General features: G+C 43.5%; 2 protein-coding genes across 9 annotated transcripts in view; both read right to left on the bottom strand.

The window, feature by feature from the left end:
* TDRD7 (tudor domain containing 7) overlaps positions 1–9,648 on the bottom strand; it is a 72,755-nt gene extending 63,107 nt beyond the window's left edge. The window contains exons 1-4 of one of the 5 annotated variants that reach the window (XM_038552895.1): positions 9,517–9,639; positions 7,384–7,552; positions 6,694–6,815; positions 1,242–1,378 (exon numbers count right to left, since the gene is read on the bottom strand). In XM_038552895.1, coding sequence (XP_038408823.1) covers positions 1,242–1,259 — 18 coding nt within the window. In that variant the 5' untranslated portion in view covers positions 1,260–1,378; positions 6,694–6,815; positions 7,384–7,552; positions 9,517–9,639. Of the gene's footprint in view, positions 1–1,241; positions 1,379–6,693; positions 6,816–7,383; positions 7,553–9,516 lie in introns of all 5 variants that reach the window. The other 4 variants (XM_038552894.1, XM_038552896.1, XM_038552897.1 and 1 more) reach the window with 4 other exon arrangements.
* A 12,329-nt stretch (positions 9,649–21,977) lies between these two features.
* Positions 21,978–26,506, bottom strand: part of CCDC180 (coiled-coil domain containing 180) — a 67,291-nt gene continuing 62,762 nt past the window's right edge. For all 4 annotated transcript variants that reach the window (XM_038552890.1, XM_038552891.1, XM_038552889.1 and 1 more), the window contains one exon: positions 21,978–25,356. The gene's annotated coding sequence lies outside the window, so the exon portion shown is untranslated. The remainder of the gene's footprint in view (positions 25,357–26,506) is intronic.

The raw sequence follows: 26,506 nt of genomic DNA, 5'->3' as shown, positions 1-26,506 counted from the left end.
AGTATATATAAACACTCAAAACTCAGTAAGAAAACAAAGATCCCAATTTAAAATGTGCAAAAGTTCTGAACACATACTAAAGTAGAGACATAGATGGCCAAAAATCATATTATTCATTAAGGAAATGAGAACAAAATTCACAATGGGGCATCATGACACATCTATTAGAATAGCTTAAACTTAAAAAAAAACAACAACAATATGAAGCGCTGATGAGAATATAGAGCAACTGAAATTCTTGTACGTGTCTGGTGGACTTGCAAAACAGTATTTTGAAAAATAGCTTGGCAGTTTCCTATGAAGTAAAAAAACATAGACTTATCATACAATCCAAAAAACTTACATATAGGTAATTACCCAAGAGAAATGACATATGTCCATACAAAACTTATACTTAAATGTTTATGGCTTTATCCATAAGTATCCCCAAATTAGAAAGAATTTCAAATGTCTAAACAAATGTGGCACATCCCTGCAGTGAAGTACTACTCAGCAATTAAAAGGAACAAACTATTGATTCATAAAACTGTATGAACGACTCTCACACTATGCTAAGTGGAAGAAGCCAGATACAAAAGACTCTATGCTGTATGATTCTAGAAAAGGCAAAACTATAGGCATAGAAGTTAGGTCAGTGGTTGACAAGGGACGGGAGTATAGGGGAAGAGACTGACTACAAAGAAGGCACAGGGTAATTCTGGGAGTGATGGAAATACGGTCTATCTTGATTGGCAAATTATATGTTTGTCAAAATTCATAGAACTGTAAACAAAAAAAGGTGACTTTTATTATATGTAAAGTATACATCATTAGGTCTGAGAATAAGGAGTTCTTTCAAGTTGTGCCACTTTACAGTCAACTCTCATCCTCTTATACATGCTGTCCTGGCTCCTGGCAACCACTGATCTGCTTTCTGACATAGACCACTTTTTGCCTAGTGTTCTTGAGTTTCATCCATGTGTCCCCATTGATCTTTTTTTTTTAAATTTTTATTTATTTATTTATTTATGATAGTCAGAGAGAGAGAGAGAGAGAGAGAGGCAGAGACACAGGCAGAGGGAGAAGCAGGCTCCATGCACGGGGAGCCTGATGTGGGATTCGATCCCGGGTCTCCAGGATCGCGCCCTGGGCCAAAGGCAGGCGCCAAACCGCTGCGCCACCCAGGGATCCCTCCCCATTGATCTTATACTATGATAAGTAGTATGTCATTGTGCGGACATGCCACCAATTCATTTACCCACCTGAATGTTGCTAGGCATTTTGGCTGCTTCCAGTTTGGGGGTATTACAAATAAGGCTGTTTTGAAAAGTATAAATCTTCAGGTAGACATATGTTTCTCTTTCTCTTGTGAGAATCCAAATTCTGAGATTCAGATTTTCTAAAAATTTAATATACACAATAATTCTGAGAGGAAAGTATTCTCATTCTATAGATAAGAAAACCAAAGCTCAGGGAAGTTAAATAACCAAGATATGATAAGATGTGTGGAAGCTATTCACAGGGATGGTATAAATTCCAAGTCAGTGAGATAGAAAGGCACTTTAAAGAGTAAACAGAAAATTCATGGCAGCAAAAAATGACAGCTGTAGAGTCTCAGAACCTCCGTCCCCCTGGTGTCCAACTACACTTTGAGTGTGTTGGGGAGCAGCTAAGAGAGGACGGTTTGGGGATATATATTTCAAGGTTGCTAGAAGTTAAATCTAAAGTGTAAATTCTGGCTCTTAAGTAGTTAACTCCTGATCATAAGAAACACACTTTGATTTGTAATGGTTCCTGACTCAGTGGTCAAAGATCACTGAACCTACGCTGCACTATTTTTTTTCTCCAGGTAGGAGAAATGGAGGCTGGCCAAGTTCTAATTTGCAAGAGGAAAAACTAAAGGATAACCTACTAACTTCCCAGAGCCAAGCCTCCCCAACTTTTTTTACTTCCACCTTTCCTACCTTCTTTCCTTCAAAACTCTGTCCCTCCCACCTGTTCATCTAGAGCTTTTCTGAGTAAAGCTGGACTTTGCATCTCTGTATATCAGTAGATGGGCCCTGACTAGGAGTTATGCACACATGATGTGTAGATATAATGCCAAGTGGTCAGCACACATATAGGAACACACCCATCTGGGTGTGAGCAGTGTACCTGGATCTGTTTAGACTAGACTGTTTAGTACATCTAGTTCCTCCCCAGTCAGAACCACTATGAACTCCTGCTGAGAGTTTCAGTAGGAAAGACTTGTCCCTCACTTTGAGAAGGAGTTTCTACTTCCTCTTCCTTCCCTTCCTTCTGGAAAGAGTATCTGTTCCATTACAACCTCCTTACTGTGGTCTACTTTTCCCCAGCTACATTAGTGGGTGGGCAGCAATCACTAACTTGTGGGAGTAAAAAAAAAAAAAAAAAAAAAAAAAAAAAAAAAAAAAAAAAATTCTCCTAAATGCATTCTACTCACCAATGCACATCCTATGACTAAAAACTAATAGAACCCCAATATGACGCTGGTTTGAAAAGACAAGTCTAATCCCATCTTAGAATCTTAGAAGCTAATCAGAGACTGGTTCTGCAGGCTGCCCTATATGAAAGCCTTCTACTTCTTCCACCCTTGGGAGAACTACTTCAGACCACTTTCTCTGAAATGTCCCCTCTATCTTCCTACATTATACTCTGAAAGAGCTGCCAGTAAGGGTCACCCAAACAAACAATTTGGGGGTGTGCTGATAAGTAGTAGTTGATATACTGATTTTGATTTGACTGTGGGGAGAGACAGGATTGCAGAAGGCTGTGCCCATGCCTCCTCTTACTGGTGTCTCCAAGTTCTATATCACTATGCAAAGAGCACTTATTTTCCTAGGACAAATCCTTTCCCCTGGGGCCCTGATCTCCTCTGTAAAATGAAGCAATTCTGTATTCATGGTTCTCAACTCCTTACCACCATCACCTCATGGTACATGAAGACAGGCTGACATTCACAATTCCCCCAATTCTGACTACCTCTGTGGTGAGCACTCTAGTCCACACCAACATCTCTTGCCTGGATTGGGGCAATTGCCTCCTAGCTGGTCTCAGCTTCCAGTTCACCTCCAAAAATCTATTCTCCATATAGAGGCCACACAGCTCACTGCCTCAGCTCCTTCAGGTGTTTGCTCAAAGGTCACCTCCTCAGCAAGGCCTTCCCTGGCCACCCTATCCAAAATTAGAACTGTTATGCTGGCTGTCCAGTATTCCCTACACCCCTTCCCTACCTTATTTACTTAGTTACTTAGTTACTTAATTACTTAGTTACTTAGTTACTACCTTACTTACTTACTTCCCTACCCTACCTTACTCTTTTGCATTTATCACCACCCAGTATTCCTTATTTAATTGTACCATCTGTTTTCCCAACTTGATTATGAGCTCCATGAAAGCCAGAATTTGTGAGGCTTTGTGTATTACTGAATCCCTAGTGCCTAGCCCACAAGAGCTCAATAAATATTCAATGAATAAATGAGAAATACTCCATCTACCTAATACTCCTTTTCTACTTACTAAAATATAACATAATGCATGTGAGCTATGAAAGGAATCATCTTTACTTTATTAAAAAAACAACTTAAAAATTTTAATGATTATTTTTAACTAACTTAGACAGCCAGTTATGTCACCAAGCTGTGGTTGAGAACCATCAGGTAGATTATTTCAAGGCCCTCCACTCTGAGCCAGTGTTCTCAACAAATAGGCCCACGTTAGGGACACAGTGTTACTGTAAGAAGTTAACATATCCCGATGAGCTGTAGACGCTGCCTAATATTGGTAAGTATCTCACACATACTTGTATTCCTGTTTTTCCAACAGTGGGCATATACTGTTGGGATTTACAAACAAATTAATACTGAATTCACAACAGCTTTTAGTAGATATATGTTTATATCAACCAATGGACACTAGAGGCATAACTACTAGTATGCAAAGTTTCACAAAGGTTTTTAAAACATTAAAACAAACAAACAAACAAAAAACACCCTTATACTAGAGAGGACTGGGGAGCAAGACTTGACCACATGGCTGCAATCCAAATTAAATATCCCTTCCCTCCTTTCTTTACCCCACACCTGGCTTTTTTTTTTTTTTTTAAACGTATGCTATTTTCATGGAATGATGTAATTCTTTATTTGCAAACACCTTTTTGGAGGGAAAGGTAGTCCCTTACACTCTGAGACTGAAGATATCAAAGCTAGTGAAGAGGCAGTTATGCACAGTAAAGCCTGGAAGGGAAAAATGTGACTATACATCTTGCTCAGATGTAGGTTCATCTTCTCATGCTCGTCAATTTCTTCCAGTTGGATTTGGGATCCCTACGTTAGCATTACTACTTTAGGCAATGAACAAAAAGAAAGTTATGACTAAAGCTTTAAAGAAATCACTATTTTCTAAGCTATATTGGCTTAAAATGTTCTAAATGTTTAATTCCTTGATTGTCATGGCATTTTTTGAGATTTTTCTGAATGGCAATTACCCTCAATAACTTTTGTAAAAAGCATACAATACTTTCCTCTAACTATGAAATTAAGTTTATTATTTTGGATGTCATCCATTAGAAGCACAAAAGGAAATTTATGGGAATTTCAACTCTGTCTCAATGGCAAACATTCAAGCATCCTCTCCACCAAAATTAAGTTTGAAGTTTCTCTAAAGTGGCTCCTCAAATTTTTTACGTTGCCCTTTTGACTCTCTTTACCCTTTATTTCTTCTCTCTGAAAGTGTTGTGAGAAATAGAATTCTGAGTTTAAGAAAACTCAAATTATTTTTATTTTGAGAAAGTTATGCAAGTCGTGGTGACCACAAGTTCGGCTGTTTGAGAGAAATAAGGCTGGCTATCTTTGTTTTAGACCACAGCGTTTCAGGTTAAAATTCTTTTTTTTTTTTTTTTTTTTTATGATAGTCACACAGAGAGAGAGAGAGGCAGAGACACAGGCAGAGGGAGAAGCAGGCTCCATGCACCGGGAGCCCGACGTGGGATTCGATCCCGGGTCTCCAGGATCGCGCCCTGGGCCAAAGGCAGGCGCTAAACCGCTGCGCCACCCAGGGATCCCTCAGGTTAAAATTCTTAATGGTTTCCTTAGATAATACAGGGTCTGCTTCCCCAGAATCCTAAACATTAGCAGAGTAATGTTGAGGTGGGAATGCAGAATTATTTAATCAGAGTACTTTTGACTTGGAAAACCAAGTCAAAACCAAAACCATCCTTAGATAATACAGGGTCAGCTAGCAAAGACCTTAGAGAGGAAGAAAATGGTCACCATAGGTCACAACAAATTGCACTTGACTTTCCCTTCCTTCCTCTCACTCTTTTTCCTCCTCCTTTCCTTGCCTCTCTTCTGAATGACAAACATCAACAGTAGAGTTATATGAGCTTACTAGGGTACTTGACATTCAGTAGTTACTTGCATTTCCTGGAAGCATGATGTGGATGAGAAACTACCTAAGAATATATGCCTTAAATGGCATATGGCACAATGATAAAAGCATTGGTATATAGGAGAAATCTTTAGGACAGCATTAAATTTGAAATATCAGAATTTTCACAGATTTACTTATTTGCCTCTTTAACATACTTGTGAACTGGAAAGCTTGGTAAGTAAAGCTACTGGATCTCCTCCAAGATTACTCACTTAATTAGTAGACAAAAAGTCACTTACTGCTTTGGCAAAGGCTTAGGGAGCAGAGATTTCCTGCTAGACCACAATCCCCACAATGTTCCCACACACTGCCCAGCTTAGGAAAGCAGCATAGGATGGTGAGCCCAGCGTCAGAGTAGGGAGGTGAGAGAAGCATGGAATACTGGTGGGCCTCTTCATACCACCTCCTCCAAACCCTTCAGTTTAATAATGAGGAAGCAGGCCCAGGATGATTATTCCAGGTCTCACATATTTTTATGGCCAGAACCACAAAAAGAGCCCAGGTCTTCTGGTTCCCTACTTTAGGGCTTCCTTTAAGATAGCTGCTCCAAATGTCTAGAAATGGCTTCTGCAAGTAAATTGGACTTAGGGAACACTGACTTACTGATCAACCCGTAAAGTGGCATGAAACAGGGATCTGCCATGTTCTGATTTAAGGGTATGGCACTCAAATCCAAAAGAATCTCTGACTATTGCAAATATTTAGTGGTGGCAACTGACATCTCCTTTTATCCTTTCACTCTGTCCTTTTTCTTTTTCCTACACAATAAATCATAGTACTCCACAAAGTGCTAATAATATACAAGTGGGGCTAGGAATAGGGGAAAGTAATGACAGCCTTTAAGAAAGTGATATGTAAATATCCTAAAATAATAATTCTCACACTCAAAACTGTATTTTGGAAATTCACAGCTTTTCTCTTCAATACACCTGATAATCATCCTGAGAAAGTCTTGTTCTGAAGAATGTGGCTTCGGTGTCCTCTAGATACAGTCTTTACCACAGACTGAGCCTCCCTGACTCAGTCGTTTGCAAGTCCACGTGCTTCCCGGAGCCTAAAATGCCTCACTAGCCTTCAGCCCAGCTGGTCTGGCTCTCACCCATGCTTTCTCTTCTCTAAGTTTCTCTTTTCTCAACTATTTCCAACTATACTGTTTGTCTCATCTTCCACCATGTCATAAATTTGAATGGCAGAGTGGCAGTAAACCTCAGAATAAATTGGAAGAATTATTAGGGTAAATTGAAATCACCAAGTAATCTCTCTTACCTTCTTTACTCAGCTCCACAATTCTTAGTAGCTCCTTCAGGTAAATACTTGTGGTAACTGGCCGCCCTTTTACTCGAAGACACTATTTTAGCAATAAGCCAGGCCCTAAAAGTTCAGAATGTCTGTGTATAAAAGATTTTAGATGTCATCGAGTTTATCCCAAACGCCTCATTTTACAAACCAATAAACTAAGCCTAAGAGAGGGAAAGTTTTGGTCTAAGACCCAAACTTCAGGGAGATTTCTCATAATTGCAACAGTTTAACATGTTCTTTTTTCTTTTCCATTGCAGTACAGTCTACTTGTTACCACCTCAATTACTCCTTTACCAACTCTTTAAAAGGAAAGATACTAAATAATGCTCTCAGGTAGTGGATATATTTCCATAGGGTATATTTAGGGGGCATTTATTATTATTATTATTATTATTATTATTATTATTATTATTAATCATTGTAATTTCAAGTTCTAAACTATATATGCATTACTAACTACATATTATGAACAATAAGTAAGGGCTTTCCATAAATCTACATCTTAGAGGAAAAAAACCTCTTGAGATAATAAAGTGGCTTAGTTAGGATTTGGGGTCTTAATCCTAGTTCTGCTACTAATTAGCTGTGACCCTGAGTGAGAGGCATTTCAGGGCTCTTTTTTTCATATGGAAGATGGACAAGATCCTCAATTCTCACCTTTCCTTGGAGTCCTTCAAGTTCTGAAGTGGGATCCAAAGAACTAATGGAAACCATAAGTTTGCTTCCTTCTGACAAAGCTGCACAGCTATAATATTGAGTTTGCTTTGGAGTCACTAGGTATCCTGTGCTGACCAACAGCTGTAATTGGCATATATACACATCTCAGCTAAAAATGACAAAATCAATTACTTTTAAACATTTTGAATGACAAAATTTAAAAAAAAAATTGGCCCGTTGGGGCAATAATAAAAATGAAGCTTTCAAAAGCACAGAGACAGGAGTAGAGGGCAGAGAAGATAAGTTTTGCATAGAGAAAGAAAAACCGATTCACATAAATATGAAATTATATTTCACTCAAGTACCAAAGAACTTGGGTCCTTACTGTATTCATTGGCTGATCCTGAAAAGTGCCCAGATGCAAATCACTCTGTTGAATCTCAGTTCTTGAAAATAGCACTTGATCAAACAAGAACAGGCACTTAGAGTTGGATTATAAAGCATTTTCCTTTACATTCATATTGTCTCCAACTAGATTATATTTCACAGAAAATTTAAAGAGAAGTCCCTCAAGAAGTTTAAATCGCTTGGTATAAAACACACTAGTTCATTCAGTCACGTTCAACCAATACACTTAAAAGGGCATTAGCAGGGATTATGTTCCATCTCCAGTCTACAGGGACTGAAATCCGAAGGCACTGCCAACTGCTGCCTCGCAGTTCTCACAGCGTTTAACTAGCAGAGAAGAAATCTGTGTGCCACCAAAGAGCCCTGGGCTGGGGCACTGGACATGTGGATTCTAATCCAGCTAGCCTCCGGGCAATTCCCTGCACCCAGCACAGTACTTTGCACCTAACTGACATTCTGAAATGTCAATTAAGTGGGAATAGAAAATTCCCCACCACATGCCGATTAATTGTTATATCAGAGAACTCCAAGCAACTGAAATCCAATTATGTAAGACGTGGAAAGTTTGGTGGAAGGAAAAGAGTCAACATTTCTCGACCACTATTGCAAACCAAAGGATTTGCATCGGGTGACCTCACAAAAGCTGTGTGGAATTATGTTCAACATTTCCATTGGAGACACAGAAAACCAGGCTCAAAGAAAGTAATTTATTCACCATCCACAATTAGTTAAGCCCAGATTTCCAACTCGGGTCTGCAAGGCCCCACACTGTTTTTGCAAGTATGCAGCACCTACACGTCGAGGCAGCCGAGGAGGAGTTAGAAATTTGGGTCTAAGTTTTTCACTTCTGTCCTTAAGTTGTTGCACACGCGTGGCCGGGCGGAACGGTTTACTGCCATATTTCCACCTGCACGATGGGGGTGGGGTGGGGGTGGGGGGTTGACCCAGATAGGCAGTTTTGTTTGGTGCTGTAGGGCGGTTATAGCAGGTTAAAGCGCTCCTTTTTGGGCCAGGGCTTTTTCTAAGGCAGGCTATTGCTCTGTCAAACTATCTGGGACCGGTGGTCCCCTTTGGTTCCAGCTGGCAAACGTGTTATGCTCCGCAGGCGGAACGGAGCCAGAAAAGTTGCGCGGGGCTCGAGCCCCCCTGTCATTAACTCGAGGCTGAGCACCTGACCCTGCGGGATCTCGGTCAAAGTTAAGAGGCAGCTCGTCCCCAGAGTCAGGTTTGCTTCCTGGCTGTGTCCCCGCCTGGGGCTCGCGGCCGGGGAGCAACGGACAGGATGCGTGCCCTGCAGTACCTGAGCGGCCTGCACCGGCCGGTGCGCGGACAGGCCGAGCCTGCGAGGGGCTGGGAGCTCGCGGGGCGCTGCTCCCGGCGGCGGCTGCGGAACCACTTCCCGGTCAGCGCCTCCGCCCTCGCCCGCACCCCCACCCACTGCTGCAGCTCCCCGGCCTGCGGCTGCGGCTGCACCGAGCGAGGGTCCCGGCAGCGGCGGGCGGGCGGGTCCGTCAGGCTCTCGGGGAGGGGACCCATCACAGATTTCAAACGCGACGCTCTGGAACTGCAACTCCCCGGGGCATCCCCCGCCGCTGCAGCGAAGAGGCGCCGGGCCCGGCCGAGTCCCGCCCGGGCCACCGTCCCGCTAGGGACCCAGGTGCGCCGCGCCCCCCCGCAGCCTCGCCCGGCACCTGTCGCGCCCGCAGCGGCCAACCCCGCGCTCACCTCGTCCCGGGCGCCCACGGCCCGTCCCCGCGCCTCCGGGCCCGGCTCCCTCCGCCGTCTCCGCCAGGGCCCCCACCGCGGCCGCCGCCCACTTTCGGTTTCCCCGCTCGGCCGGAGCCGCCGCCGTCGCGGCTCGGGAATCACCTCAAGCCCCCGCCCCGCCCCGCTCCGCCCCGCCCCGCTCCGCCCCGCTCCGCCCCGCCCCGAGGGCAGCCCGGCCTCGGCCTCGGCTCTGCGCACGCGCGGGCTCCCCAGCCGCGTCGGCCCACCCCGGCGTCCGCGCGTGGGAAGGGAAACCGACGCCGCCTAGCGGTTTCTGCGCGTGCCCACGCACCGGCCGCCGGCGGAAGACGACTGCGCGGCGGGCTCCGGCGCGCCTCCTCGTGGCCAACGCGGGTACCGGCGGGCGGGCGGCCGGGCGGGCGGCCGGGGGCGGCCCGGGGCCCCCGCGGGACCTCGGCCGCCGCGCTCCTGCGCGCCTCCAGCCCCCGGGCTCTCGTGCCAGGCGGCTCGCGCGCTCAGCTCTCGCTCATTCTTTCCGTCAATGGTGGGGCTGTAACTTCTCACGCTCCGGGACAGCCACCTGCGTGCACCTCGCATCGCCCTTAGGGTAGTTTGCAAGCGTCACCTTTTCAAGGAGAGCGCCTCCTTCAAGAACGAACGTCAGTGTCCTCCCTGGATACCTTCTCCCTTAGCCCCTGGCGGGTGGGCCCACTATACGCATTTTACTTTTCCTTTCCATTGTCTGCTGTGCTCCAATTCAAGGCCTACGAGCGCAGGGATCCTTGTCATTCCGGCGTATTCCCAGAGTCTCGGGTTGCTCTTGGCACCTGAGGGTGACATACATTTTGTCCAATGCTTTCCTTCATTCATTGTAAGATCGTTGAACGTCTAATATTCACTTATTTTCTTCTGCACATCGATTCCACCAACACGTATTGCGCATATTGGTTTGCATTCCTGAAACCAGCATGGAACACTTCTCTACATGTGTTCAAATACGCATTGACTGGGGTCTGTCTACTGTCCCCGCCGCCCCCCCCCCCCCCCCCGGCAGCTATAGTGAGTGTAATTGGCAAACCACAAACTGCGCATTTAGAATGTACAATTTGAGGTTTTCACATATGTATACAGCTGTGAGGCCATATCAAAATAATGAACACATCCATCATCCCCACCCCCACCCCACCCCCCAAAGTTTCCTCGGGTCACTTTTATAATGCTCACCTCTCGTGTCTCTCTGTCCCTTGCCCCCTCCACAGCCTGTCTGCCTTCTGTCACCATAGATTCGTTTGCTTTTTTTTTAACCCCCAAATATTTTATTTATCTACTTATTTTTTTAGAGAGAGAAAGAGAGCGTGGGGGTGGGGGATGGGCAGAGGGAAAGGGAGAGAGAAAAACCCTCAGTGCAACTGCGCGAGCTGAGCGCAGAGTTCGAGGCCCGGCTTCACCCCACTACCCTGAGATCATGACCTGAGCTGAAACCAGGAGTTGGATACCCAAACAACTGAACCACCCAGGTGCCCCTACTTTGCTTTTTCTAGCGTTTTATATAAATGGAATCATACGGGATATGCTGTCTTTGGGCGGGGGGGAGGAGTGTCCAGCTTTCTTCACTCAATATAAATATGCTGAGATTCATTCATGTTGTTGAGTGTACCAATAGTTCCTATCTCTTCATTGCTGAGTCGTATCCCATTGTAGGGAGGTAATAAACCTACCATAAGATCCAGCAGTTCTATTCCCAGAGCTTACCTAAGAGAAATGAAAGCCTATGTCCACACAAAGACTTGGGCAAGAATATTCATAGCAGCCCTGTTGATAATAGCCCCAAACAGAAACAATACACATGCCCACCAGTAGGTGAATGAACAATCAACTAGTACCCTTTGAACACCCACTGTTACATAAGTTTCGTGGAGTACCAATATGTTAAGGCACAAGCCTATGCTTGAGGAGCCTTTTATTTATTATTATTTTTAGTGTTTTTTTTTTTTAATAAGTAAACTCCGCATCCAACATGGGGCTTAAACTTATGAGCCCAAAGATCAAGAGTCACGTGCTCTACCAACTGAGCCAGCCAGGCACTTCTTGAGGGGCTTTTGATTCAGTGGAAAGAGATAGCAGGCAATAAGAAGGTAGACTAGAAGTAGATCATGGAAGGGCTGAGAACCCATGAGCGGGAGTTTGGGCTTCTCTCCGAAGGCAGTGGGGAACTGTTCAAAATCTCCTTTGAATGCTGTTCTCTTTTATACTCCCACATGTAGTCTCTAACTAGATCTTCCCAAATGTCTCTTCCTGGTGCCTCCCTACTGCTGTATTTCAGTCTGTTTAGGATCTCTCTCCCTTCCAATCTGCTCCAAACACTGCAGTGGATATAATAGACCTAAAATAGAACCAGACCCAATTTGGACTCTGCAATGTTCGTAACCTCCTCTGGCTCCACATTTAAGATGGGGAAGATGTAAAAAGCAGCTCCCAATTGAAGGAGTGCCAGTTGGAGTAGAAAATTAGGAAAAACTCCAGAGTCCAATATACAAAGTAAGTCATAAAAGCAATGTAAGTTGACCTCAACTCTGAGATTCTTTATCCTTGTAAAGGGAGTCTGTGTTTGGACTGTCCTATATATAAAGAAAAATGAAGCTCTGTGGCTAGTTTTAAAAAAAAAATCAGCTTTCTTTTGATGCATAGTTTACCTATAATAATAATAATATTTTAAATGTACAGTTTGATGAATTTTGACAAATGTATTCAATCATGTGTCCACCCCCACAATCAAGATGTAGAACTAGTTCATCATTCCAAAAAGATCCCCAGTGCCTCTTGGGGTGTCTGGATGGCTCAGTGGGTTAAGGATCTGACTCTTGATTTCAGCTCAGGTCATGATCTCAGGGTTGTGGGATGGAGCCCTGCGGTGGGGTGTGTTCAGCAGGGAGTCTGCTTCTCTCTCTTTCTCTCTCTCTCCCTCCCTCTTCCTCTGTCCCTCCTCCTGCTCTCTCTCTCTTTCTGTCTCTCTCTCTCTCTCGAATAAATGAATATTCTTTAAAAAGTTCCCCTGTGCTTATTTATAGTTAATTTCTTCCCCCTATCTCCAGCCCCAGGCAGGCATTGATCTGATTTCTGTTATTATAGCTTCACCTTCTCTCGAATGTCATAAAAATGGAATCATACAGTATGTAGTCTTTTGTGTCTGGCTTCTTTCAGTTAGCCAGATTTTGGAGAGTCACCCATGTTGTCACATATGTCAGTAGTCTGTTCCTTTTCTTTGCATACTAGCATACCATCATCGGTATGAATATGTCAAATTTGTTTATCCATTCACATTTGATACACATTTGTGTTATTTCCAGTTTGGGACTATTATGAACAAAACTGCTGTAAACAATCACATGCAGGTCTTTGGTCACATTTTTCTTGCATAAAGACTTAGGAGTAGAATTATTGGTTGTAGAGTAAGTATATGATTAACTCTATAAGAAACTTATCAAATTGTTTTCTAAAGTGGCTTCATCATTTTGTTCTCCCCTCCTCCCAGCTGCCAGCAGTGTATGAGAGTTCCAGTTGCTTCAAATCTTCTCCAGTCTTTGGAACTGTCAGTCATTTTAAGTTTAGCCATTTCGGTGGGTGTAAACAGATATCACATTGAGATTTTTAGTTTGCATTTCCCCATGACTAATGATATTGAGCATCTTTTCATGTGATCCTTAGCCCTTCATATATGTTCTTTGGTAAAGTGTTCATTCTACAGGTAGGTTTTTGGCTAAGACATAAGGTTTTCAGAAGTCCATGGATAGCTGACATAGTAAGGAAAGGTTGGGAAGTTTACTTTCTTTGGAAATGGTCTAAGGCCCAGGGAGTTCAAGAATTAACTCCCATGCTCTAGATATAACTGGGTTTCAGGGGAATCAGAGATGACACAAAACTAACTGTTATTCAGACGCAATGGCTCTTACCTTTTGTGGGCGGGTCGGGGTGGGGGAAGGTCAGAATATGTGAAAGCAACACATGGATACAAAATTTGGCATATGATCTCAAAAAAGGTTTTGGGTTACCTGAAGTTCCACTAGGAACCTATGTTAAAAACTGCCTTACATGAAGGCTTATACCCTGAGGCCAAAGAGCGGAGTTTTCAGAATGAATGAGACTGAGGCAGAGGTATTCTCTCTCTGCAAGAGCCCAAGCTCATCTTTGGATGACAGGAGTGGGGGCCAGTAGCATCTGTGGCTCTCTTTCAGGAAAGGCAGGCACACTTCACATCCCCAAGGGCCATTGAGAGGTTGTGACCTGCTCAGGTGGCTGTTGGGTGTAGGTGAGGTGGATAAGATAGGAGGGAGGTCAGGAGCAGCTGGTCAGTGGGCAGCAGCCTGGCAGGTAATCTGTGCCCATCCAAATACTTCATGAGAGAATAGTTGTCATGGAAACGGAGTGCAAAGGAAGGAAGGTAGATTTGTTGCTGCCTTTTCCTAGGCTGGAAAAGGTGGGAATATTTCAAGTGTGAAATGTCTACCTAAAGCCCTTCATGCATTTTTGTCTACACCTGGGGAGCCTGTTTGTTTGAAGAGAGCCACATTGGACACAAACACCGAAGCACCTGTACAAGACAAACAAGACCAAAGCCATCAGTTGAGGTGCATCTCTGTCCTTCCCTCCTTCCTTTCTCTCAGTCCCACAAGTCACCATGTAGAAAGAAGGGGTGACATCAACCATTCCCCCAAGAACATGTCCATAGCTCATTTTATTTTTATCTCACCTGATGGAGTATTCAGTGTGTGGGATACAGTCTGAGAAACAGACCCTCCTAACCCTCCTTCTCAGAGTCTCTGACTTTAGCTCTGGGGTAAGTAGAGGGGCTATTTTAGAGACCTCCAGTTATCCTTATCTCACTTCCCACCTCAATTCACCTGCTTCTTCTCTATGTTGTCTCCAAAGAGAAACCCAAAACAGGACTCTTGTGTCTATCACTTTGCACACCACCAAAAGAGCCGTAGGGTCTGGGTGTAGGGTTGTTCAGTGTCTTTGTTAATTCCTCTCCTGGAAAATCTTCCTTGAAGCCCCGGCTGAAAGTGACTGCTCCCTTGGTTGAGCAACTAGAGCAGACTATTTGTCCCTCAGAAATGTCCCTTAGTAGGGGAGGATGTACAATGTGGTTCTAGGTCTCATCTCCCTTGTGTACAACTCGAAGAGACTTTAGATTGTATTCGTCTTTTTTTCCTCTGAGTTATTTAATTACAGATAATCTTAGCAATAATAATTTTAAGTCCTTCTTGAAGCCAAACAACATGTTAAAAGTTGTATATGTGGATTAAGCCCAGCTTCATGGGTACTTTTTGCTGACATAAGGTCAGGAAAAAGAGATTCATAACAAAAGGAATCTTTGGACAGATCTATGTTTGGTGAATCATTAACATCATGATCGTACTCTCTCCAGCCGGTCAGCTATTGCCTCACAAACAAGCGCAGAGGAATTTCTAGACAATTGTATTTGTTTTAACTGAGTAAGGAGAAACAAAACAAAACAAAACAAAACAAAACACTGAAGGGAGAGATTGCTGGGGCCCTGCTGAAATCCAGGCCCTGGTAAAGCTCAGGATGTGCTGATCAAGCAAAACTCCCTAATCTGCCCACAAAGGCCTCCAAGGTGAGTCAGCTGAAAGGGGCTAATCCCCAGAAGGGACTGATCCCTAAAGCTGTAGAGGCCACACAGCCACAGAACACTGGAAAACAGGGGATAACAAGAGCTTAAAGCCATATTGTGTAGAGCAAGGTCATAGGACCCACAGGGGAGGGTCTTGGCTGTCTAAGAGATGGCCTCTGCCCCTCTGGAGCTGTGGCTCATTCACACAGCTCACCCTTGGTCATGGCCCAGGGAGAAGGAGGACTCCGAGGATGCAGGTGTTGGCGTTGGCTGCAGATTAAGGGCCTGATGTGGGGTAGGGCATGGAGGTAGTGTAACACTCCATGCAAGGCAAGCAACTATGGTATTACTGATTCTGCTGCAGTAGATGCTAGGGGTGAGAAAGGCAGGAGGCAATGAGAAGGAACCATGTAAGTATATAGGAGGGGTTTAGTATTGGTTAGCTAACCTTGAAATCAAAGATGCAGGCAGGGGCGGGTTTAAAAATGTGGGTTCAGGGGCACGCAATTGGCTCAGTCAGTAGAGCATGTGACTCTTGATCTTAGGGTCATGAGTTAGAGCCCCATGCTGAGGGTAGAGATTACATTAAAAATAAAATCTTTTTTAAAACTGTGGGTTCAGATTCAAAGTATACTATTCTGGGAGCATCATTGCCCCACCTAAATGTTTGACCTTGAATAAATCAAAGTCTTTTGTTAGGTTTAGAGCACTTTGGTCTCATTCTAGCCTCAGACTTACTTAAGTGGCAATGTTAACCCAGTAAGTCCAAAAGAGCCTTCACTATGGGCTGTTTGGTCAATTCCCATTCTTCAGTGGTTCTCTATGGGAGCAAATCTCTCTCCTGCCTCCTTAGCGGCACTTTGGATATTCATAAGGTTATTTTAGGTTGTTACAATGATGGGGGGCACCTCCTGGGATTTAGTGTTCCAGGCTGGATGCTCGTTGTCCTGCTGCATACAGAACTGCTACCCCATATCGAAGAAGTTCTCTTTGTCCCAATCAACACCGGAATATCTTACCAGTCATTCATGTAAATGAAAAACCTCTGCTTTATGTATAAACACTAATAACTTTTTCATAGTGTTACTATACAATGAATTTTCCAGGTTATTTTATCTATAGATTTCATTTCAGGAGAGTAAAAGGAGGGATTACAAAATATTCATTATAAAAGATAGTGCTGGGTCAGGTTGGGGTTGAGTCCTGCTCCTAGAAATCCCCCAACAGCCAGTCCTACCCAAAGAGAAGCTGAACAAGACATTCTTATTTACTATAACAGACTTAGAGATGAATGCATGTGTTTAGCTTTATTAGAATTCTGTATCACCCCACTCCCAAATTACCTGATTCTCCCAGCACTCACAACCAGCTGAGGAGATTAAAACCACTGTTTTGAGGCTTCTTTCTGGAGTTCACTTAGCCCAGAAGTAGAAGAGATGGTCTTCCTTCCAATTCTCTCTTCATCCTCTTGCATTTAGTCTCTTCCATTTAAAACCGGAGCCCCTGGTCTTAGCAGCAACTTCCTTAAAATAGGGTGTTTTATATTTGCAATAAGAAAATTATAACACCTGGAGGCTAGCTGTTGGCTAAGAAAGGAACTAGCAAGCTGTTGGCCAGAATAAACCACTAGAGGAGATGTTTTTTCTAGGTAAGTGGTTTTTAATCTGAGAGCAACACAGTTTGTCAGCTCTGACATAGCATTTCCCTCCCTTTGTGCAGTACATGTTCCCAAAAAGGGGTTTGAAGGTTGATTATATACAGATATAGATATAAATATAGATATAGATATAATTCCCTAATCATGATGATTGCAGTGTTCTACTGCTTGGTACATATAGGCTTACAAGAAATATTTATTCAGTGGATGAATAAATAGGGAAGGGTTTAAGTCCATCTTCTTTCTACAATGCTATGCTGCCTCTATGTGCACCTGATGAATGCAATAAGGGGCTGAAGAAGCAAGCAAAGGAAAATGCATAAAAAAGTATAAGAACAAAGTAAACTTTTCCCACCTTATCAAGATCTCTAAGGAAACCCATAGACCCATATAATAGAGGTTAACAAATAGCTTGCACCAAATTCAGGTACCAATTTATGAGCTGACAATTGTTCAGAAAGAGACTTGATCTTTACTTTGTCATTTTAAATCCATAGAATTTTTTCACATCTCCAAATGTTTCCAATGAATTCTTCCAATTTCCTTCTCTATACCCTTTTATTCCTGGGAAGGTAGTCTGTTCACCTCTGAGCCTGCTGGATCCTGGGTGGTAAGGTGGAGAACAGGCTGGAAGAGCATGACCTGATACTTCTCCAGTTGCTTGTTGACATCAACAGGCCTGGCAACTAGACTGGGCTATTTTAAAACAGTATTCCTCTACATGGGCCACCTCTGTATCAGTAGGGAACTTCCCCTTGTGTGTAAGCCCTGTCTTTATTGTACAGGTAGCTCTGAATGTCAAAATGCCATTTTGATCTAAAAACTCTCTCTCTAGAGTGTCCACCCATGAGCTTTAGTGTTACCTATTGGCTAAAGAGAAAGAATGGAATCCTCCCTACAGAGGGGGGCTTGTTTGATATTTGGAGAATGCTGTCACACCTTTGAATGTCTTCTCTTGGTTAAATGTCACACTTACCTCCTCTAAACAAGCTTTAATTAATCAAATTTCTTGAAAGTGGTACTCAGAACAAAGTTCTAAATTCTAATTGGTCATCTCCTTGCGAATAAACAAGAACATTTAGAAGGTATTATGGCCAGATGTTCTCAATAGCAGAACTAGTAACTGTTTGGTCAGAATCTTTCCTTGGGGGTATTTGAAGCCTATACTGATAAAGTTGAGAAAAGCATTGCTCTAGGTGATTCCAAATCTCAATCCTGATCTTGTAATGTGTCTGGGAAAGCCAAGTGGTCTTTATTTGAAACTCCAGGACTTGTGGCTAGGGATTATGACATGTTGCTTAAACCCTTTTGCTGGAAAGCTGATTTTTTTTCAATATAAATGCTCTATTTTTATTAATACACATCTTGAGGTGGTTAAGGCATCTAATTTTTTTAAATAATAAATTTATTTTTTATTGGTGTTCAATTTACCAACATACAGAATAACACCCAGTGCTCATCCCGTCAAATGCCCCCCTCAGTGCCCGTCACCCATTCACCCCCACCCCCCGCCCTCCTCCCCTTCCACCACCCCTAGTTCGTTTCCCAGAGTTAGGAGTCTTCGTGTTCTGTCTCCCTTTCTGATATTTCCTACCCATTTCTTCTCCCTTCCCTTCTATTCCCTTTCACTATTATTTATATTCCCCAAATGAATGAGACCATATAATGTTTGTCCTTCTCCGATTGACTTACTTCACTCAGCATAATACCCTCCAGTTCCATCCATGTTGAAGCAAATGGTGGGTATTTGTCATTTCTAATGGCTGAGTAATATTCCATTGTATACATAAACCACATCTTCTTTATCCATTCATCTTTTGATGGACACCAAGGCTCCTTCCACAGTTTGGCTATTGTGGACATTGCTGCTATAAATATCGGGGTGCAGGTGTCCTGGCGTTTCATTGCATCTGCATCTTTGGGGTAAATCCCCAACAGTGCAATTGCTGGGTCGTAGGGCAGGTCTATTTTTAACTCTTTGAGAAACCTCCACACAGTTTTCCAGAGTGGCTGCACCATTTTCACATTCCCACCAACAGTGTAAGAGGGTTCCCCTTTCTCTGCATCCTCTCCAACATTTGTAGTTTCCTGCCTTGCTAATTTTCCCCATTCTCACTGGTGTGAGGTGGTATCTCATTGTGGTTGATTTTAAACTGTGTGCAATGTTTACATCATCAGCAACCTATTTAGGGCTGTGGTGCTGACAAGATAGAAGTGGAGTCAGGCCAATGTTGTGTAAACTGATGTCCTTGCATTTATTCTTGGGAGTCTGAGAATTCTCAATAAGAATGTAAAATATTTGCATTTTCATTTAGACGGATTATCTAAATAAACACAAACACATTTCGCATCTTCTTGATGACTGCTTCACAACAAAGCAGGCTGTGCTAACAGATATGTATAAGATCTTTATAAGGAAAACTATAACTGATGAAAGGGACCAAAGAATGATAAGTAGAGAAATTTCCATGTTCATGGATAGGAAAACCCAATATATTGTTTAGATCAGTTTTTCCCAACTTGATCTATAGAGACAATGTAATCCCAATAAAAAATCCCAACAAGTCATTTTAAGGACATTGACAAACTGATTCTATAGTTTATATAAAAAAGCTAAAACAAAACCAAACAAAACAGAACAGCTAACAGTATTGAAAGAGAACAAAATTGGAGACCTTGGCATTACCAGACTTCAAGACTTATTATAAAATAAAACTACAATAATCAAAATAGTGTGGTAAAGGGGCACCTGGATTGTTCAGTTGGTTAAGCCTCTGACTCGGTTTCAGCTCAGGTCAGGATCTCAGGGTCTTGAGATCAAGTACCCACATCTGGCTCCCCACTCAGTGGGGAGTCTGCTTCCTTTCTTCCTTTCTCCTTTTTCCCCTCCTCCTGCCCCCCCCACACAGTCTGTCTATATTAAATAAATAAATCTTTAAAAAAAACAGTGTGGTATGTATGAAAGAATAGACAAATAGATCAGTGGAACAAAATAAAGAATCCAGAAATAGACCTACCCAAATATAGTCAACTGATCTTTAACAGAGGACCAAAGGCAATTCAATGGAGAAATGATAGTCTTTTCAACAAATGGTTTTGGAAAAACTGGACACCCATATGCAAAAAAAAAAAAAAATGAACCTTGGGGAACATGGGTGGCTCAGTTGGTTAAGTGTATGCCTTTGCCTCAGGCTGTGATACTGGGAGCATCATGTTGGGCTCCCTGCTCAGCGGGAGCCTGCTTCTCCTTCTCCTCCCCACTTGGTGCTCTCTGTCACTATCTCTGTCTCTCTTTCAAATAAATAAGATCTTTTTAAAAAATAAACCTTGATACAGAAATTTCAAAAAAATTAACTCAGAATTTTCTGAGGTAGATTATAAAACTATAAAACCCCTAGAAGATAACACAGGAGAAGATAACATAGGAGAAGATCTAGGTAACCTTTGGTTTGTAACTTTTTAGATAAAAATACCAAAAGTTTGATCCATGAAAGAAAAATTGTTAGTTGAACTTCATTGAAATTAAAACTTCTATTCTGCAAAAGACACTATTAAGAGAGTGAAAAGACAAGCCACAGACCGGGAGAAACTATTTACAAAACACATTATCTGATAAAGGACTGAGATGCAAAATACACAAAGAACTTTTCAAATTCAACGGGAAGAAAACAAACAATTATCAAATTTAAAAATGGACAGAAGAGCTGAAGAGACATCTGAGCAAAGATGCTGTAATGATGGCAAATAAGCATGTCCAAAATACACAAGGAACTCCTAAAACTCAACAATATCTCAACTTGTAAACAAAATCTCAGAAACAAAACAAACTCATTAACTTAAGAAAAAATACCTCAAACAAACCATCTAAAAAAAATGGGCAATAAAAAAGTATGGGCAATAGATCTGAACAGATATCAAAGAAGATAAGCAGATGGCATTAAGCACATGGAAAGATGTTCAACATCATATATCATTAGGGAACTGCAAATTAAAGCCACAATGAAACACCACCAAACACCCATTAGAAGGATTAATGCAAAAAACTCCTGATATATCAAATGCTGACAATGGTGTGGAACAACATTCCTGGCAGGAATGCAAAATAGTACAACCACTCCAGAAGTCAATTTGCCAATTTCTTAAAAAGCTAAACATAGTCCTACCATATGATCCAGCAATCATGCTACTAGATATTTACCCAACAAGAGCTGAAAACATGTCTACATAAAAACCTGCATACAGATATTTAACAGGAACTAATAACTGCCCCCAACTGGAAGCAACTGAGAGGTCCTTTAATAGGTGAATGGAAAAACAAACCATGATACTTCCAGATTATGGGTATTATTCAGCAATATAAAAAAAATGAGCTATCTGGCCACAAAAAGACATAGAGAAACTTTAAATACGTATTGCTAGATGAAAGAGGCCAGTCTGAGAAGGCTACATACAATGTATTTCTAACTCTTTGACATTCTGGAAAGGACAAAACTATAGAGAGGATAAAAAGATCAGTAGTTATCAGCGTTTGAGGGAGAAAGAGAGAGAATAGGTGAAACATGGGATCCGAGCATTGTACAACTATTCTGCATGATATAATGGTGGATACAGGGCACTATGCATTTGCCAAAATTCATAAATTATATGACAGAAAAAGTGAAACCTAATGTAAACTACGCATTTCAGTTGTTAATAATGTGGACCGGTATTGGTCCATAAATTTTAGCAAATGAACCACACTATTACAAGATGTTAAAAATAGAGTAAACTGTCGGGGTAGGTGGGGTGAGATATATGGGAATTTGGTGCTGCTTGCTCAATTTGTCTGTAAATCTAAAACTGCTCTAAAATATAAAGTCTAACTTTTAAGTGTTAAAAAGTGAGACATTTTAAGAAAAAACAGTACAGAAAGTCAATTATAGCTTATCTACTTTAATTATTAATTCACTGCAACTACTTATATCAGGATCCATTATTTTTTATGTTAATTGGTTTTTGGCCCAGATTCTAATTTACTGACTATGGATTCTGCTATTGTAAATTTTAGGGATTATTATTTTTACCAAGTCATTTTTCTGAGGTCAAATTATACGTATCAAAATGTTTTTCAAATATATTTTTCTTCTACTAATTTTTAGTCAACAATAAATCATAAACTTCACCATAAACTGTTTAATAAAACTGTTAGTTTTATTTTGTGTGTTATTATTTTAACTAGTATATGAATATAGGCACTGAGAGGGTCATACACCATGGGGTCAACAGATTCTATTCTTTGATTTACAGAGATATAATTTTGGCTCAGCTTTTTAGGAACATGTTGCTTGCTTAAAAGACTTTGCAACCCCACCTCTACCCACCCCATTTATGAAAGAGAAAAGGTTTTTCTCAGATCTTCTGATAAGGGACAAGCAGAGAAAAGCCAGCACTGTGGTTCCCATCATTCTGCTGGAAGCCCAAAGTAGAGGTCCCACTCACGCACTACAGTTTAGAACTGAGACTCTGCTCTGTGAATGAGATGCTGTGGATGCCCCATGCACCTTCTCTTCTCCTCTTTATCATGGAGTTCCACAATTTTCATTCCCCCTTTGCTTGAAAACCAACAGTTTTAATTTGGGTGGCAATTCAACAAACGGAAAGACTAAAGTTCCTAATCTCTGGGGCAGCTCAAGACAAAGTGCAGGCCAATGACATGTGATCAGGGTGTGGTGTGGGACTTCAGGGAGGCCGGCCAGGTGGCACAGACACAGCTGGGAGGGCCTCTTTTGCCCTCCTCCTTCCCTCCTGCCTGCTGTCTCAAGTGCAGACCTGGTGGCTGGTCCAGGCTGGAGTTCCAGCAGCCCCCCTGGACCGGGGCAGACTTGATGGTGGAAACCACATGCTCAGATGCTGGAGAAAGACCGATGGACCTGGGGTCTTCCTGACGAGCAGTCCAGGATCAGTAAGGACTGCCTGCTTCTAGAGTTCTTTGGAGGCTTGGGGGCTTTGGTTTGGTTTTGGTTTTGTTTTATGAGCAAATGTCCTGCTCTGCAGGCGATGTGAAAAAGTTTTACGAATACAGAAAAGGGCGGGTTACAGGGGACAGACCATCTTCCTGGACATAAGTGCTTTTCTCTGGTTATTGTAAGTCACAAATAAACTGGTGCTATTGTCCAATTGCCTGGGGTGGGGGTCCCTGGCATTGTCCCACAACAGATTGTTCTTTTATATGAGAAGGAGATAAATCTCTCTCTTGTTTATGCCACATTGTTTTGGGGTTTTTTGTGGGTTTTTTGTTCTTTTTGTTTTTTTACTACATATAGGCAAATCTAAGCCTAACCAAACTATGAGCTTTGCCATGGAATCGCTGTGTTATCTTGGACAAAATGGGTCCCTTCTCTGGGGACAGCCCCTTGTGCATAGTGGCAGAGACAGATATGGAGGCAGCTTGCATAGTTCTGAGACTGGGTGCTTTTGCCTGGCTGATAATCATGTCCTCTTCTTCTGGGAACAGTTCATCAGTATTTCTTTGGGGAGCTGCCCTTCCGCACCCTCTGTCCTAGTTACATGAGACTGACACCCCTCCCTGGGTCCAGGTGGTGAACATGTGACCCAGGCCTCAGCAGCTGTGGGGTGCACAGAGCTGGCTGAAGGAGACCAACCTCATGTGTGGAGCCCCTAGTGCAATGCACATGTGTACATGTCAACTCACGTGTATGCATCTTCTTGGCTCTTCCCTAGAGCCCATTTGTGTGTGCCTGGCTGCCATGCACTATGTTCCTTTCTGCACCCACGCCATTCCACCCTGACATCCCAGCCTGTTTTGATGGAGCCTGACCTCACTGAACATTTGCTTATGTGGTTCTATATCCAGTCTCTTCTTGCACAATTGGGAAACTGAGGCCCAGAGTGAGTCAGGGACTGGTCTGGGGCCCAAGAGGTAAGCAGAGTCTAAAGGAAAAGGAAGAGTTTTAGCCTAGGGCTCAATACCTCCCTAAGGGATTTACTTGATGGTGAGAGCCCCACCAATCCTAGGGGGACCCCTGTCTATACTCTCTCCATATAGGATCATGTTCCTCTCCACTCCCTCATACATGCACAGGCACCCTCACTCATACTGACTTCTCAGGTGGGGGACATGGAGGCATGGTCAAGAAAGAACAGACACAGGAGAACTTATGAGCAGGAGAGTAGAAATAGGTTGGAGGCAGCTCTGTCATGGGGCAGTGGCATCCGTTTTCCAGATACCTGCTCAATAGGTGAATCCCTAAGGTCCCAAGGGTAGCTTTGAGAAGACAGAACTGGGGTCTTGCAGTCCACCTCTGGAACTACAATGAACCCACAGCTCCTAGTATGGACAGTGGCGTCAGGAGAGCCAGGTCAGTGACAGGTCAGAGGACAGGTGATGCAGAGCGAGGGACAATGATGAGGACGGGACATGCCTGGTGGGGGTGGGGAGTGTCAGGGGCCAGAAGCAAGGCCAGGGCTCCTTCCAGGTTCCCCTTCACCATGGTCTCACTCATGCTTCTTGGGATAATTTCCAAAACAAATGAGTTGTCCTCAAGTCCTTGTCCACTTTGGGGGAAACAAAAATTATGCTGGGGTTCTATACTGGCTGTGTGCCTTTGAGCAGGTTGACTCAGCCTTCTGGACTTGAGTCTCTACACCTGCAAAATGGGGGCAAAAGCCTACCTCATCAAGTCATTAACAGAGGTAAAGCATGGGAAAATCCAAACTAATACAAAGTCAAAACACAAACCAGGTAAAAGAAACAGGAGTTGAAGGCAAGAAAGGAATGTACACAGCCCATCCAAGTGCCACGGAAAGCTCCTGACCAATGAAACTTGGCATGGTTAGGCCACCTAATCCAGGAAGATAGAATCAACAAGGAAGATAGCACAATGGAGACTTCCAGAGAGAAAGATATGAGTCTCACAAGATTTAAGGGGCCCACGCCTAGAAGATTTTCCTCAAAATATTATAATTTGGTCAGGCAAATTGCCAGACAGATACCCAATCAAGACTGGATTAATTCTTTGTTGGTTGCATGGCTGTAATTATTTTATACTATTAAACACAAAATATATTCGTGCCCATACATTTTAATTATTTTGTTTTCCAAGATGGAAGTGCCAAGCATGCCTATTGGAATTATGTCCTCTGACGTACTGGTCTCTATTTTAAGTGGCCCACTCCTGTGACCCACCATCCCTGCTAATCATGTGGAACTCCCCTTCTGCCTCTGTCCTCCTCATTGGAAATGATCTCCACATGGGCAGGGACCACACCATGTCCTGGTCACTGATGAAGCACAGTGCTGGGTATAGAGCAGGGATGGATGGATGGATGGATGGATGGATGGATGGATGGATAGATGAATGGATGAACAGAAGGAATCTATAAAAAATAAGCCTTTACATGGGGAGGGTTGAGGGTGTCACAAGTACAGGCTCTGGATGGTATGCACGGAACGCTTCCAGCTGTCCTTCCAGCACTGAGCCACCTTCACCTGCGACATGTTGTCATCCTGGATCTTCTTCAGCTCCTCTTCAAATAGTGCTAAATATTTCTGGGAGCAAAGGAGCAGGAGGAGGCCAGATGAGAAGGGAATTCTGGACTCTGTGCCCTAAAGAATGCTGTAAGCCGCTGGCAAGTAGCTTTTAATCTACTCCAGGCACTGGCAAGAGTTCCTCAAATCATCTCACATGTAATCTGCCAACCACCAATCAGGCAGGTCCAGTTGTTTTCTTCATTTTAGAGATGGGGAAACTGAGGCTCAAAACCTTGCCTGGGGCCACCCAGCTAGAAAGAGTCTAAGCGGGAACTAGGATCCACTTCCCTGACTTTGGATTGCACTCGTTCCTAACTGCCATCCTGCACTGCGGCCTCCTTGGAGCTCAAGGGTCTCAGCTCCCCTTGTAAGGCTGATCCCTCTACATCTTGAACCCTCACTGAACTCACCAGAGTTGTCCACTCTCCCCTGGGCTTGGTGTGGTGGCCAGGGCAGGGCCTGGGCTCTCCGAGTACAGGGACCAGCCTATCTTGTCTGCAGGCAGGACAATGTTCCTCTCTGGGCACCAGAACCAAAGGTCCCACAGGTGGCATCTGGGCAGAGCCTCCTCTTCAGGCAGGCCCCCTGGGCGTCTAATAGGCACTGGATTCAAATCCTGCCTTTGCTACTTCAGAGTGGCATGAGGGGGACACACTCCTGTAAGCCTCAGTGTCCTCACCAATAATGAGGACACATCTACCTCCCTCGTGGGATACTTGTGATACACGAGTCAACAAGATACCTCGTGTTGAGGAAAGAAGCTACAGCAGGTGCTTAGTAACTGCCGCCTCTTCCACCCACTCCCACCCACTGCTCCCATGGCCACTGTGCCTCTTCCTACTGTGCCCCCTCACTCTGATCAACTGCTCCTCCAGAAGGTCCTCCTTTACCCCCCAATCTGGGTATGGTGTTCCTTGGCAGGGTTCCCTCAGCACTGGGGCCCAAGCCATCAGACCCACACTCTCACTGAGACTGGACATTACCCACAGACCCCATCCTTGGGTCTGAGAACATTAACTGTCTTGAGCATTGGCACTGTGCCCTGGGGCACCCTGCCAAGGGTCATCTGCTCCATGGGCCAGACATCAGGGCACCCTGTGATAGGACGCTCCTTTCTTCCCAAGGCAGCCATGACTGAGCCACCCTGTGCTCCCTGGGACATGCACGC

This window comes from Canis lupus, chromosome 11 (assembly GCF_011100685.1).
Source record: "Canis lupus familiaris isolate Mischka breed German Shepherd chromosome 11, alternate assembly UU_Cfam_GSD_1.0, whole genome shotgun sequence".
Taxonomy (NCBI): domain Eukaryota; kingdom Metazoa; phylum Chordata; class Mammalia; order Carnivora; family Canidae; genus Canis; species Canis lupus.
Note: the sequence above shows the minus strand (reverse complement) of the source record. Positions and strands in the feature narration are given on the sequence as shown.